At 42.7% G+C, this 16,767-nt stretch overlaps 1 protein-coding gene across 1 annotated transcript in view; it reads right to left on the reverse strand.

Annotated features, from left to right (window-relative positions):
* Nucleotides 1-16,767, reverse strand: part of PDZD2 (PDZ domain containing 2) — a 156,517-nt gene that overhangs the window by 42,876 nt on the left and 96,874 nt on the right. Inside the window, exons 3-5 of the mRNA XM_054397824.1 lie at nucleotides 13,290-13,432; nucleotides 12,523-12,655; nucleotides 10,138-10,302 (exon numbers count right to left, since the gene is read on the reverse strand). Coding sequence (XP_054253799.1) covers nucleotides 10,138-10,302; nucleotides 12,523-12,655; nucleotides 13,290-13,432 — 441 coding nt within the window. The remainder of the gene's footprint in view (nucleotides 1-10,137; nucleotides 10,303-12,522; nucleotides 12,656-13,289; nucleotides 13,433-16,767) is intronic.

Below are 16,767 nucleotides of genomic sequence, written 5' to 3' on the forward strand. Positions count from 1 at the left end.
TAAGTTTTTAAGCTTGTCTAATAAACCACCAAAACTTCTATCTTGTTCAGAAAACACTTAGAAATCCAACCCACAAAGCTTGTGAGAACTCCCCAAAGTTGTGTGTCTGTAATCTTTGGCTTTCTTGTAACTTAGACATGAAGAAAAATCCAGCTCCACCTTATCCTTCTGGCCACACGTGAATGTATCACTTTACTCTCTGAAGGCAGCTGCCCAGATTTAACCATGCCATTTTAATTTTCCTCACTTTAAAGGAAATGGAGCTTATTATTTCAGTTCTCTATGCCCTTTATTAAACTAAACCAATAAAACCTGGCCAACACCGTTCTGGCATTAAGGACAAGGGGAGCTTTAACACGCACAGCAGTCTGAAGGAAGATCTAAAAATAGAGCCCATTTTGCCAGCTCATTAAGTAGCTCTAGGATCAAGTGATGGTGACATCTCAATTGATTTCAAAGGAAACGGCAGCATCACGGACACGTGGTCCTGGCACCGCACCAGAACGAACAACTGCCCCCAGAGTCCTCACCTGGGCAATGCTCCAGTGTGACCAGGCCCTTAATTAGGTGAGATGAGGAGCAGGATTATGAGAGTCTGCATTGTTTAACTGCAAACATCTTGGCAATCATCACTGATCTATGAAAACAAGGCAGCACACGGGGGATGATACAATTTAATAAGCAAACTGCTTTACTGCTGCTGCTGGGGAGCTCCTAAGCTGCTGCCTTTCCTATCAGTGAGCCCATCCAACTCCCCACGGCACAGCCTGCCAGCTGTCTCTGCTGAGGAGCACTGGCAGTATACAGACAAGTTTAACCTGATTGTTAGTGAAACAGCAAGAATTAGACCAAGCTGTCAGCACCACAACAAATTCAGCAAAGCAAATCCACCAGCAAGTCCACTGCCTTTCTTTGAAGCAGCGATGTGAAAAGAGGAACGGCCATGCAGGTCCTGCACACAACAACCCTTGTGTAGAGAAGCTTCATAGGACAATCCCTTGTCTTCAGTCCTGAGGCAACCTGGACAGTTTTTCCTAAAGCAGCACTGCACCAAACATATTTAATCACGAAACATCCCAATGCCTCTGCCTGTAGGGCAGCCAGCAGGACGAACACAGCAAGTCGCCAAGAGAAGTCAATGTGAGACCCTGCAGAAAAAGGTGCAAAACATCTAATGCCAGCCAGGCTTCACTTAGTCCCTGCACAGAGACTTTCTTCCTAGTCCCTCAAGACTAGCTGATACTTTAAAGGCTTTAACATTTCCAGAAGTTTTGGAGATTTTCTTCCAATATCTATTACAATTCTAGTTGTTCCAGTTATTTGTGTGATTATTTATTGCTTTATGGAGCACAGCATGTTTTAAGCTATAAATATATCTGGTAGGCAAGGAACTCCACAGGCCCCTCTACCTTGCACAGAAACTAAAATACCTTCAATTTAATTGAATCCATCTCCCAAATAAATTACTAATTGCAGTACTATAATTTAACAGAATTAACACTGCAAATGATGCAGAGGACGTGCATTTTCTAATCTTGGGCGGCACTGAGCTTTCCACGGCATACTGCTCTGTTTTAGCTGCCCAGATGCTGGAAAGAGCTGGATAAGCCAGGATGTACCACATCAGGGGCTGCGGGACCAAGGGGCATTTTTCCAAAACACAGCACCTCCCAACACTCAAGGAACTCCCTCGGCTCACAAGAAGTCCAAATTAAACCCACATTTAGTTGGTTTTGGTGCAAGCTACACAAATCTCCTCTTTTAAAGGGCACTGCATTGCAGCTCTCCTGTGTCACAGTAAAAACACAGAGATCCAAATGGAGCCACGGATGGAGGAAAAGAGGAGGCATGCCACCCCCATGTCACACTGATTCAGTGCCTTAACAGGCATCCTAGAAAAACCTGGTTTTTCCTCCAGCACAAAGCTGCCAGGGCAGACAGCAGCTCTGCAAATTGGCCAGAGCAAGCTCCACCAGTGAGGTTCCAGAAGGGCTTAGATTTGGGCTATATTTAGCACTGCTGGTGAAACCAAGTACCTGTCGACTTCCCCAGCAGCTCGTCTGGGAATTACCTGTGCCAGTACCACCAGGTGCAATCTGTGCTTCCTCCTGCCTGGGCAAAGGGGATGAGAATCAGAGGTCTTCATTGCCTAATTATAAAAAAAGTGCTGTAAAACTCTTGGTGCATCAGAGATGAGGAAATCTGATAAACAGTCTAGAACTGGAGCTGCCCAGTTTTCTGAATAGGTGGAAATGCCAAGTAAACAAAACAAAAGCCTTTTAATGTGGCCTCTAAGAACGTCTGGGCTGTCAATCCACCAAATGCTTGCATTCAAAAGCCATCCTAAGCCTTCAATGTAATGCAGTAGTTGCTATGAAGGGCATTACTGTCAGCTTCAGGAGTTACAAACACCCAATAGTTTTTGCTGCTCCCTACCAAGTCTACATAGTAGTCACATACAAACATACACATGAAACTTAACCTAGCACTCACCAGCACAAAGTCAGGAGCAATATCTGCCCATGCACCCTCAAACAGATTGGAAATGCATTATGGCAGAGCTGAGTTGCTCTCATCTTCCAGAATGCTCTATTCATTTTGTACAAGGGGCTCCAAAAACCTTCTTCTGTTAGCTACCAGAAGCCCCAATATATTGACCATGGCTCAGAGGATGCTAACAGGATCTTGATGTAGCAGGATCCCAACTGTGCTGGCTCCAAAAACTCACTGGTGCAACTTTACATACCTGGGCAGGTTTCATTTTCAGGTGCAAAATTACTATCAATGTTTTGAAGAGACAAAGCTTTAAAAATATCCTTTCAAATAGGAAGAAATGCAGAAAATGGCTAATGCAGCTGAATTCTCTTAGAAACAGGAATCACAGACATATGCCTTGGAAATAGCAAGATGCTCCCAGATAAACAATTCCTAATCCTTTTTTGGACTAGTTTATTCCTCTTCTATGGTATACGAAGATTTTCAGTAGAAACAGCTTCTACCTAGAGCAAATCAAATGTATACATTCCGGGAATGGTGCACAAACAGACTGCCACTGTTTCCCTCTTTATGCTTTATCCTTTTTTTCCTTCAAAACATCAAAAAACATGACATGTTTGCTTGCAATTCATTCATTGCCCACGAGATGTCTCCATGTGTTGTAAAGAGGCCCCAGAAGATCGGTCTGGTAACACAGGAGAAGAAAGTGGAACTCAAGTGTGTGGGAAAGCTGGTCCAGCATCTTCGTTAGTTGCTTTAATAACAGCTTAATTCATGGCTTAGTAAAAATCCGGAGCCAATGCATCATGGCAAACAATACATTGCTTCTAATTTTTTAAAATGTTGTTTTAAAATGACAACCCTCTACTCACTGTGAGGGACAAAGCGAGCAATAAACAGTCCTCGAAATAAATAACTCTCCTGAGAACAAAGCAGGACCTTCCTAACACCAACATCAACACACAGCTGCACAGAGAATTTCCATGGCACAGCTGGTGGAGAGCTTTGTATTTCAGCTCCAAAACCATGTTTTATGTCATCCTAGGTACATGAGAGGATAGGGAATATTTATGTAAGCATTGTCTTTCATATCTGTATCAAGGAGCTGAATCCTTATCCATTACATAGGCTGCACTTGTTTAAACACAGCGTATCTCAAATGAGTTTTAACTGAGCCCAATCAGGACTGGACTGTGCAGACAAAGGCCTGAGAATTTGCAGATAAACACACTGCAGATGTGATGATACGACACTGACACTAGCTCTCAAATCCTACGGCTTTTATCATCCTTCTGTTAATATATGTGAACTGCATGGCTGTGACAGCATCTCTCTTGTTTCAGTACCATGAGGGGGTTATTTTTAGCTTGTTAAAGGCAGTTCATCTCATTCAAATCTGGGCAGTTATCCAAACAGCCAAAGGAGAGAGACAGGCTGTACTGTATCTGTTGATTTATGGGAAAAACCCTCATTCACAAAAACAAAGACCATGCAGAAGCTGTACTGCTGATAAACTTGTGTTTCTGTTACTCTGCTAGTTTTCAAGCATATCATACAGGAAGAGCAAAAATTTTAACTAAGCATTGTCTAAGGTGATATTTATGGTTGAGTCGAAAAGGTTATCTTACACCAGCCCTAGTAACATGAGATATTTCACAGTTTGTAGGGTGCATTGAGTCTATGAAGGCAGCCTTCATAGTACTTGCCTCTGGTTGAAGCAGTTTTCTCTGGCCTTGCTTTTAACATGGAGGCAGTAGAAAAACTGGCCCAGAAAGGCTGGGAGATCAACTCAGAGAAGGATGCGACTGCTGCTGAGGAACTACCTCCTGACCTGAAGAACACATACATGTTAATGTCTCCTTGGCAGGTTAATTTTGGAATGTGTGAAAAAGGGTAATTCAATGACATTAGCCCCCTAGGGGCCTTTCACCACTCTTCCTCCTTCCTGAACTCATGTGATGTGTGCCCACACCTTCCCCAAGCCCTTGCCAGTACATTACCATCATCACTTGAACATCCCCTTGGCAGTAAGATGAGCTGCAATTCAATATTTGAATGTGATACAGCTTCTGGAAATCACACAAGAAGAACAACATCCAAACTGGGACAACAAGATTTAATCCCCAAATATTTTGCCCAAATTCCTAACAACATTTACTCTAAAAATGTGCGTTTGGAGTCACTGTTAAGACCCAGTGCATTTGCTCAGCTACAGCATGAATGAAGGGCAATGCACAGGCACAGATCCATGGATCTGCAAAGTCCCCACCATGAAGAGGAAAGAGTCCTTAAAACCCTTCTCCAGGACAAGGGCTGGCAACAATCGAGCCTCATACCAGGCTCTTCACCTTCCCCCCACTGCCAAATAAAGTGTTTCACTGCAAAGCAGATTTCAGCCAGCAAAAGCTCTTGTTTTTTTCCAGCCATCCAGGAGTGCAAGATTTTGAGGAGTGAATTGTGTTTGAACAATCTCTTTGAAGATGGCAGTGCTCTAATGGTAATGAATGCTCAAATCCTCCAAGTAATGAGGGTCCCTCCCCATGCTCTGCACATATCTAATTGTTGAGTTATGCTTCCTGTTCCTTCTCAATGCTAATGCTTTCTCTGAAATTCTCTTCCAACATTTCCAGAAGAACTTTTGACCCCAAGAGTGTTTTAAAACTTATGTCATTGTTATCCTCTTCCTTATTATGCTTGCATGGTTACAGGTAATTATATATGGATTCCCTGGTAAGACAGAAAGGCTCACAATTGAAAATAACTATGCAGTCCTACAGCTCAGATACAAAATAGAAATGGGAAGGAAGTATGGGGTTAAACAAACGCATTTCTTCATACTCACAAAACTGGTTTATTCATCCACTTTCAGCTGCACGTCTTTCAAAAAGCACAAGTGGGTTTCAGGGATAAGGAAACCCAGCTCATGAAAAAAACTTTAACCTGAGACATCCTCGTTTTTTTACCTGTAGGAGGATCAAGGCCTTGCTGGACCATGTTCATCTCCGTATGCATCAGCTCATGTGAAGGTGCACATCAAGCACATCAGGCCAATGCAAAGTGATTAAGCATGAGCAAAATGGACTTGCCACCCCGCACCAGATGGTCACACAGCCAGTGATGTGGACAAAGGCTGTGTCCCTAGGGCTTGCCTGCATGGTGACCTTCGGTTTGGGAAGGCAAATCGCCTCCCTTCACAGCTACCTTGAAAGAGGTAGGGATAACAACGACCTTACCAAATAACGTATTTCTCTCTTGTACAAATCTATGCCACACAGAATAGACTCAACTCAGGGTCCTCCCTCTAGCAACACAGTGGCAGACACCCAAGGAGAGCACAAATTAAGTACTGAGAACAGTCCCCAGCCTTCCCTCCCTGCCTCCAGTAACCAAAGATCCAAATCTTTTAAGGCAGATACCCTCTTCTCATATGCAGTAACTTTATGGAATTTCAAGCCATTAGAATGAAGCTGGTTCCTGAAGTTGAACACTTCAAAAATGAAGTACTTAGATCATCATACATTGAACCACATAGCACTACCAGAAACAAAAGCAAATACCTTTTGAAGCAACTAAGAGTGGCACATGCCTCTGTCTGGGGACCCAAAATACCCCAAATTCATTAGACACTTTGCAAACTCTTGGCAGATATGCTGTCTCTTTACAGCTCATTTCCCAGGTTGTTCCACCAGCCAATAATACACTGACAGATTCAACTCCAAGCAAAGAAATACTAGGAAAAGATAATTAGAATTAAAAATAAATCATCAAAGGCAAATACTATTGTATCATCCTACTGGCTGGTATTTCATATCTGAAGTTAAAGAACATTTTGGCCAAACTTGCTCTGAAAGAAATGCACTTTGAGGATATTAATGTAATCGTTTTTCTGTCTGGTAGCACAACTTTCATTAAAGTTAGAACTTTAGGGGATATTTCATGTTAAATAGGGCTTTACATGAGAAGACTGTAAAAACAGAGCTCCAATTACATTGTATTATGTTTTTTTTTATTAATGAAGCACAGTAAGTGGACTTTCAAGTAAGACGTATGAGTGGTATTCCTCTTACAGTTTTCAAGTGTCCCTAAACTCTTCTGCTGTGTCCTGAGGATGGTGAACAGCTCAGATGATATTTCCCTGGTGGAAAACAGTGGAACAGAACTTAGGAGTTTAAAGAACTTACAGAGAAAATGTTTAATGTCTAACCCATAAGGAAGAGATTCCTTCCTTCCTTCCTTCCTTCCTTCCTTCCTTCCTTCCTTCCTTCCTTCCTTCCTTCCTTCCTTCCTTCCTTCCTTCCTTCCTTCCTTCCTTCCTTCCTTCCTTCCTTCCTTCCTTCCTTCCTTCCTTCCTTCCTTCCTTCCTTCCTTCCTTCCTTCCTTCCTTCCTTCCTTCCTTCTTTCCTTCCTCCCTTCCTTCCTTCCTTCCTTCCTTCCTTCCTTCCTTCCTTCCTTCCTTCCTTCCTTCCTTCCTTCCTTCCTTCCTTCCTTCCTTCCTTCCTTCCTTCCTTCCTTCCTTCCTTCCTTCCTTCCTTCCTTCCTTTCTTCCTTCCTTTCTTTCTTTCTTTTTTTTTTTCTTCCCAGAATTACAGAGTAAGCCACACTGGAAGCAACATTTGGGGGTCCCTGGTCCAGCTCACATCTCAAAGCAGGTACAGCTTAGGTTATATGCCTCAGAGCCTGGTCCAGCTGAGTTCTATATATGTATAAAGATGACGATTTGAATATATATCTTAGTTCCAAGTGATTACTTTCTCTGCCTGCCTCAGCCTTTGTGAAATCAGCTGTGAAGTCATTAACAGCAAGTCCATCAGGTCTACTAATTATTATACTGTACTATATAGTACTGTACTATATTCACAGCAAAGTTAATTATAGAAGACCTTATATAACCCTAAGAGCTCCTGTCACTTTTGTAGTATCTTCTACTCTTACTCAAGAATTAGATATATACTCAGCTGGTTAGAAAAGCAACAGTGAGGCTTCAGATGACAATAAAGCACCCAGAGTTACTTGTTACCTAATTGTCCAGCACCTGACAGCATGCCTTTAAGTCTCTACAAAACCATCCACAATAAACAAGAAAAGTCATTAACCTTTTGTCAGAGGTGAGAAACTGGTGGTGAGAAAGGTAACTCCTGGCCAGAGCTTGGTTGAGAATTTAAGAAGTCTGACACTTAAACTGAGTATCACCCATCTCGGAAATATAAACCAATTACATTTGCATTGACTAAAAATGGTCCAGCTTAGTTCCCACTTTAATCATCAGTCACATTGTCACCCCTTACCTAAAGTATAAATATAATGGAATATATACCAGTGAAAGAGAAGGCAAGTATCATCAAGAGAGTAAGAGCAGTAAAGAACAGTATTTCTAAAGCAATTTTCCAATAATCTATATGACTGTATATACACACACACATATATATTTAAAAATACAGTCATATGATATTCCATGTTTATACTCACCTTGAAATCGGCTTCTATGCTTTGCTATGAAAAATCCCCCCCATCTTGCAAGGTAAAAAAAAGGCACTTGAGAAATTTATATTTTCCATATGTTTACCTTCCTATGTTCTGCCTGGTGACCCAAGCAGGATTTGCATAGCCCAGATCAGCTCTCCTGGTAGGTTGCCCTTATCTGATGAGGATGGATCAGGCTGCAGGTAGAGCCAAGGAGTTTACACTGCACAGATTGCCCAGTCTGGGCTGCAGATATCCCTGCGTGCACCCTTGAGGCAGAGACAGCAATTACAAGGAGAATGCAAAGACATCCTCGCTTTAGATTAGAAGAGGAAAGATTTCATGTGCTGCTCAAGCAAAAAGATAAGAGGTTCTGAGAGCTGCCAATAACTTATGACATCCCTCCAAATTACATCCTAAAAAAAAAAAAAAACCAGAAAAAAGAAGAAGAAAAAATATCTTGTTGCTATTTTTCTGAAGTGTTTATTGTATTGAAACTTCTCTGATTGCTCCTCTATTCCCCAGCAATGCATTACGAAAGCACAGAGCTAGTGCCATTGGGGCAAGCCAGGCAGGCAAATCAAACTGGCTACTACCATTGTCTGCTGCAGAGGCATTGAACAGACATTGGGGCAGGATCCAAACTCAGGTCCATGATGAAGGGCTTTGTCCAGGTTGTGCAGTTGGGTTTTCATGGTGGTGTGCCCTCAGCACCTTCAGCTTTCCCCACCATCATATTATGTTAGTCAGGAAAGGAAACCCTATAAAACAAAGCCATCACTGGAAACGAGGCAGAGCTTGATGGAAAGTCAGGGGGAAAACAAGTAACAAATATCCCCTAGTGTCTGCCAAAAGAGTCACTGGAACACTGGGGTGATGCACCCTGAAGCCCCAGGTAATTAATTTTTTACAAACTGATTTTAGTGTTTAAGCACTGGTGAGCTACAGCCTTATGAAAAATTATCAGAATTTGAAATATGATATATAGAAGAATTCAAAGTACTTTGATAGCCGAAAGAATGCTTAGGTGCCTGCTCAAGTTAGCACACAAACACTACACTGTTGTCATCAGCATGGTAAGCATCCTTGATTTATTTGTTTTTCTACTCCTCCCCACCAAAAAAAGACATCCTGGCACACAGAAGAGATACAATGTATAAATAACACAACTTATCACAGTAAAGACGTGCGAGAGTGAGGGCTGTTAGAGGCACAGTCTCAAAGAAAGTCAGAGACAACAGGCAGGTATGAAGTGAACATCAGCACCAGCTAGACTGCAGCACAAGATTCATCCTGGCACGCAGTCTTTTGATCAGAAATGAGAAAGTACAAGAACACAAAATCAAAACAAATCACCAAACCAGTATCACATCTGAGTCATCCAGAAGTTTGAGGGATTTATTATAATTGCTGGGGAAAAAAAAAAAAAAAGGAGATAAAAGCTTCAAGTGAATCCACCTACTTTCCCTTACTGGAAACCTCCCTGCAAGGTCCTCAAAGTGGCAAACATCATTTTATTCTTTGTCTATATAATACAACAGAGCCCTAGAACACTGATGAAGTTTCAGAGAGCTGCTACATTACAAATAAATAACAGTAATCCACTTAATCTCTGCTTAATGCAGCCCTGAAGGGAATGGAAGTGAGATTACCAATCAGCAGCATTCATTCAGCAAAACTTCAGTTATGGTTCACAGCCAGAAATTTGTATCCCTCCCTGCAAAAGCATCTGTTGGCTTCAGCAGAGCAAATAAAAACTTGAAGACTTGGATCACAAACTGTTAAAGAAGTTTAGTTACAAAAGGAGAGGAAAGAAGAGCATGTTACTGCGTAAGCACTGCGAGAGACTGCATCAGATCCAACAAAAGCAGTGAAGTGGGTGGAAAATGGTCCAACAGCAGAGAGAAAAACAGAACCATGACTGCCACATAGCTTGCAGGACACAAGAGCTTCTGCTCCCTGTGCCACTGTTTTGCTGCAGTATAGTAGCAGACACGGCAGATGCTCTGTGGTAGATGGCAATCTCCAATTCAGCCTGTCACCTATGTCCCATGTAAAGGAAGAGTGGGTGAGATTGCCCTGTCCTGAGGACCTGCTCCATGTCAGGTTGTAGAAGAAGGTGACAGATGTAAATGGACGCCAAGGAGGAGTGTAAAAACGCCACACCCAAGCCACACTTACAGTGACCAGTTTTTCAGGAGACTCTTTTACTCCTTTCACATCGCCTTCTGGTTCTTCATTTTCCTTATTGTCAGTGCAAGAGACAGAGTCTTGGACTGAGCATGTGCTAAGCAAGTCTGGCAAACTGGTAGATGGGTACTTCAGAAAATCCCCTTCAGCAGATTCCTACCCAAAAGACAACAAAATATGTTACATCACATGTAAAAAGCACTGTTCCATTTTACCTGCCCCATGAGAGCTCCCAGGTAATCCTCCCTTTGTCACACATTTCCATATGCTCAAAGACTAGTAGTCCAGTTATAAAAAGTAGATGTGGTTTTAAAGTGCATATATAGTAAACACAGGCCAATACACATCTAAAACATTCAGATTTCGTAAAGCAGAATCTAAAATAAGTGCTTTCTCAGCAGCCTTCTCCTCCCTACTTTGGGTTTATCAAGTGTCACTGTGAGCAGACTCAGGGTTTACAGACCTCATTACTCATTTCATTGAATCCCAAATCACACTCTGTGCTGCTGCTCCCTCCCTGAGCATATTTACTTTATACATTTCTCTATCTACAAGCGTAACAATAATACATCAACAACCCTACCTAGGAGAACAAACAAAATGAAAACTGATGCAGAGATCCTCTACCAACTCAGTACTGATGTTTTGGGATCAGTTTCCAGTCTTTGGCACCCCTTCCAAGAGGCAAACACATGCATCAGCTGAAAGCAGTGGCCAGACTCTCATTTTATTGCTTTCAGAACGAATCCTTCATTCAAGGGCACACACCAGGCCAAATTGCAACATTCCTTTCCCATAGCAACAAATAATGCCCAGAGGGAGCTTCTGGGGAACGCTTCACCTATTTACACCTTTTTTGAGACTGCCTGGAACACAGCACAGCCTGGATTTCCCACCACTTGCCTTTCCAAGTCCTCCTCCCAGGGACCTGAAAGCTGTCCAAATGCACAAAAAAGGGCCAAGCATTCACAGCACATTCAGAAACATGTTTCATGCGGTAAGCTTATTCATGATGATTATTTTGATGCAGTCATCACATGAGCAAGCAAATAATTTTAACAAGAAATTTATGCAGTTTACTGCCTTGTGTTTTTGGCAGGGAGTACAATTGTCTAAAGTAAATACAAAATGTACCTACTTCAGGTCAAAGTCTGTTGTTTCCAGAATAAACACCAGTGGGGTTAGTAACAAGCTATGAGCCTAGAGAAGGTCATCAACATACTTCATCCTTTAACTGACAAATTAGAAAAGTTACAGGCTCTTCACCTTGAATACGGTGGAAAAGAGCCTCTTCTTGAAAAACACGAGCATAAAGCATCCTGGGAAGCCATAAGAGCATCCAGACATTAAGCCTCCAGAAATCTGCATCAGGTTGACTGCGGCAACCTGAAGAGGAAGCTAAGAAAAATTTTAAAAATACTGACACAGTGGCTTGCTGACACTTCACACTCCACCTGGAAATGCAGTTTTGTGAGTGATCCCTTTGGCTCACGATGTTCCTGCAAACAGCCCAAAGGCCCTGATGGCACCCACCCGCCATAAATCCCACAGGTTTATGGCAGCTACAGATATATTTCCCATAGCTGTGTGTTGAATCCAGAGTAGCAAATGTGCACATGCAGCTCTGTATTAAAAATATGCCCCTTTCCCAAAGGCCCTGATAGCGCACAGCTGGAGACAGGTCCTTTGAGACCCCAGGCACTTTTGGGAGCCAGTCAGCCACCCACCAAACATCTGCATTAGCCCAAGATGGGGAAGAGTAGGCTGTGGTCCAGGGAGGACAAGGGTGGGCAGTATTTTCTAATAGGAGTGTAACAACCTCTCAACCTCGCCTGAGATGAAAGCAGAATGAAGAGTTTGATTCCTAAATGAGTTCCATTCTCATTTCCCTGAAATTTCATGCTGCTTTATCTGTAAGAGCTCCACTTCAAGCTATTAACAAGGGCAAAATAAGGAACTCAAGCCAAGAGATTATCATCAAGAGACCTCAGGCACACAGATAGGGCAAGAGATGAGAGTGACACAGGCTACACAGGCAGGAAGCAGAAGAGGCTGAGAACAGCCTGCTTTATTTAGCATACATTTTAAGAAATGGTTCTGGTCAAAATTTAACTAACATCTGCATGAATAAATACAGACTCATTTGCACACTTAATGACAGTGGCAATACAAGCAAATCATTAAGTTGGTCTATACCCTGCTGATTTGCCATAGATTTATGGCAGCTACTGATTTATTTCCCACGGCTGTGCGTTATATTTTGGGGGAGCAAATGTGCACATGTGATTCCCTATTAAAAATACACCCTTTCGATGGGGCACTTGCACAAACTCTTGTGGATGTACATTCAGGAGACCATCAAGGAGACAACTGTACCTTGCTTGCGACCACCAGTTGCACCAGGCCAGCGGCTGAGCGAAGGAGAGCCACAGCATCCTGGTGGGAAAGCCCAACCAGTGACTGCCCATTGATCATGAGGAGCTCGTCACCTGTTGTCAGCCTGCCATCCCTGTGGAAACAGAGTGGGAACAGAGCAGCTGGGCAGTCCTCTGGTGCCAGTCTGCAGTGGCATGCGGTGGGACACAGAGGCATGGATCTGGCTGATGCTAAGGTTTCAGTGTTACTGGCCGAAAGAATAAATGGTTTACAAAGGTGTCCAAGGAAATCATTGTTATAACTAAACCCATTTCACTCTGGAGCTGATACCCCTGAAGTCTTCTCTGTGCCCCACAGGAGAAGGTCAGAGAGCAGCAGTGAGCCTCATCTCCCTGCTGTCAGCGAACAGAGCCAGGGCTGGCAGTGAGCACCCCAAGTTGTGCAACTCACTCACCCACTGCTGATCCAATGGAAAAGGCTCATCTTCCAAAAGTGGACTCAGGGGAAAACCCCTACAAGCAACCAGATTCCTTGGTTTATGCTCCATCACCAAGTGTTTAATCTGTCTGTAGTTTGGAATATACATGCTGAAAGAAGCTTCAGTGACCAATCTCTCGAAAATAAGTTTTCAGGCTAAAAATCCCGGTATTACCACCCTCATACAACTGCAGGGCAAAACTCCCACACCTATCTCAAGAGTCTGACTAGCAGTGGTGCCCATGGATGCTCCATCACACCCACTCTCACGAAGGCACTACGTTGCTCACCTGTGTGCAGAGCCACCTTCCTCCACATGGGTGACGATGATGCTGTGAGGGGACCGCTTCGACCCTCTGCCTCCTGTTATCTGGATTCCCAGCCCATCTGTGCCCTTCAGGATGTGCATCTTCCATATGCGGCAACCTTCTCGCTGAGAGAAAACGTGCAGAGAGTCCTTGAATTTGGATTTGGACACTGAGAGAGGGCTGGGAGAGTACAGGTGGGAGCTGTTTAGCACCTTGCTACCCATCACCATTACATATGAATAGCTCAAGCTATATGGGTGTTTTTGATGAGCTTTGCCATGTTAGCTGTGGTCCAAGCAAAGGAGGCAGAAAGAAGGAGGCAGCACAGAGCAGAGTCAGCACAGAGTTTTCCTCGCAGGGCTGTTTGCAGCTCTTCTGAGCCCCACAGAGATGCCACTCTCAATGCCCTAATCCTTCCTGAAGCAACCTGTGGCCTCACACTCCTCCATCAAAACTCAAGGATGAGCTATGCAGGGCTGCAAAGAAGCAAGCTGTTGTTCAAGGGGGACTTAAACACCAGGTAGTGCAGCTGCTACTGCTGCAGCAACCAGATGGGCATCACATGGCAGCACTTCCACTCCAGAATGGTTTGCAGGATTTGAGATACAGGAAAAAAACCTCTCAGCTTCAAATCATCAGCTGCCAATCAAGTATTTCTTATTGGACAGCTATTCTATGGATTGTAAATTATAAATTTACCCACCACAAAAAGCATCTTTCAGTCACAAGCAATGTTTAGGACACCTTTATTTATTTATTTTAATGTTACAAATATTTATCCAAAATATGCTTTACAAACTCCAGAGCAATCTGAAATGAAAAACAAAACCTAGTTCCCATGAATTCCTACCAGCAGGACTGGGCAAAAGGAAATTGCAAGTGTGGCAGATACCAGCAATGAGAAAAAAAGGAAAGAGAAAAAGCACACAAGCAAGCAAGACAGGTAAGGCAATTGCCAGGATTGTCTCAGAGGGGATGAACTAGTATAAGAGAATTATGAGAAACCATAGGAAGTTTTCAAGCTTGGAAGACAGTAAAATGCACAATTCGGAGGCAATTTTTAGGCCATGTGTTGCAGTCACCAGGCACCAGGTCAGCTATTTCTGACTGGGTCTGTTCTGCACACAAGTAACGTTCTCACAGTACGCAAACACCCAAGCAGCAAAGATGATTAAAATTTCATGCCAAACTGTGAAGAGCATGTACAAACTGGTGCTTGTTTCTGAGAAGATGAACTGCTAAATATATCAGCAAACTCAAGGCTTCTGTCAACAACCTGCAGATTTTAGGTCAGTGTTGTTTATCAAAGCCTTTATTAAGTGAAGAAAATGAAGAAAGTGTGCTCTCTCCCCCCCCCCCCCCCCACTTGGTCATTGGGGCCCCATGTTGAAGCTTTTAAATGACATGCAAGACAAGTTTTTCAGATACAGGAACAAAGAGGTCAATATCTACACCAATATTATCAGAACAAAGTGAAAAATAATCATGTTGCACAGCCTCTAGACCACAGGTAGAAGAAATAGGAAAAACAAACCAGGAGTCTTAAGAGGTAACACAAAAAAATTGTGTCTGAAAACATATATACCTGTGGTTAATTTGTTAACTTGGGCAATACCCCAACAGGGATACTCAACGCATTGATAAAAGCCCAGTCTCCTGCTGAATAACAGGACATATCAAGACAGAGAATGCATGGAGATAAAGTAGATTTATACATGAGTTGCTGTGTTAAATGCAGGGGCAAGAGTCAACTATATTTAATCTGCTTTCAAAACAGAACTGACTTACAGCACAAAAATGCTCCAGAGAGGTTTCATTGCCATAAAGTACCTTGCACCCCTAATGAAAACAGTGTAACAGAGAATTACAATTTCTCTGCCTGCCTCAAGCAAGCTCAGCTGAAAAAATGACCATCTATTCTCTTCATAAGATGCCGCTCCAAGTGTCCCATTGTTAAATCCAGTTAGGAAGCAGACCCTCCAATAAAGTTCAACAATACAGACATCAAATTGCATTTAATGATCTGCAGAAGCTTTCTGGAATTCAAGTTATGCAAAGGCCCACAGTGTGCAGTGCCCTAGCTTGCATTCCTCAGCACTCTTCACTATCACACATCTCATTAACGACAACAAAAAATATCTAACTTATTCTTAACTGACCCACTCTCAAATATGCATTCACATAGCAAAACACTTAGCAGCAAATGGCAAGACTCCAGTGCTCTTAACGCAAGCAGCATCTCATTTTCACTGAACTCCCACTGAAATCAGAAGTGCTTGCAAAATAAAGCATTACTCAGTCCAAACACAGGCAACAGAATATAGTCACAATAAAGACAACAAAACCATTTGGCACATACCCAAGTAAGTATTTCTCTCACTAATTTCCAAATGACATGGTCACCATCTCCTGTGTCAGAAAAGGCTGTCCCTCGAGCCCCTGCTGATCAGCTGCATGCATTTCACCGGGAATAAATAAAACGACGTCGACTGGAAATCAGATCTACTCACTGTTCTTTCCCCCTTCTTCATAAAACATTTCATAACTTTCCATTTCACCACGTGCTACAAAGCACACCCCACCTCCGAGGTACATCACACCACGATTTTGAAAGCTAAGTATTAAACAGCAGATTTCTAGCCTTTGCTTGAGGCCTCTTAGAGAAAAGGGGTGCTCAGCAGAATGCCCATTTCATCCCTATGAAGCTGCTAAGGAGAGCAGCAAACGGATGCTTCACAGCCAGCTAGGAAATGCTATCGGTTTCAGTGTGTATCCTATGTGACTCCATCACAGGAAAGCCTTAATAGTAAACATCTGTGCCAATTCCAAGCATTTAAAATACATTTAAATTTTACTTAAACCCAGTTTTCTTGATTTTTTGCAGAGTTTCTGGTTAAGCAACACAAAGACTAATGCTTTAGATAAAAAAAGAAAAAGAAAAGAAACAAAATCAGAATGATGCTGCTTTTATTTTTTTTTTTTAAAAGGATCACATTTTCAAGATTTATTTCATAAAATGATTTAGCTCAAATCCTGAATGAAAGTTAGGGTTCTGGTGTATTTGCTCCACGGCAGAGACTTAAAATACGCAAGAGAAACTCTAAGTATAGTTAGGTTTGACAGTTTGCAGGTCTGATGCCACCGTCCTTGGAGCCTGCATAGTCCCTGCCCAGAGGAAGAAGAGTTTAATTACTGACTAGTCTCCCAGACAGGCTGCACAATTCTAGTTGCTGCTTGGCTCCTGCTAGTTTCACATTTCTATTAACATGCAAACTTCCCCATCCTCTCAGAATAATTCACGTAGCTTTCATTTAAAACTGACTCAGAATAAGCCCCTCAGCTTTGTTCACAAGTGACACAATAGATCTGTACACATGCACGCAGGGCTCTTGGTGCAAAAGCATTTCACACCTAAAGCACAGTGATGTGCTGATGCCAGTCCAGCCAGGTATCTCAAACA

The sequence above is a fragment of the Indicator indicator genome, chromosome Z (assembly GCF_027791375.1).
Source record: "Indicator indicator isolate 239-I01 chromosome Z, UM_Iind_1.1, whole genome shotgun sequence".
NCBI lineage: Eukaryota > Metazoa > Chordata > Aves > Piciformes > Indicatoridae > Indicator > Indicator indicator.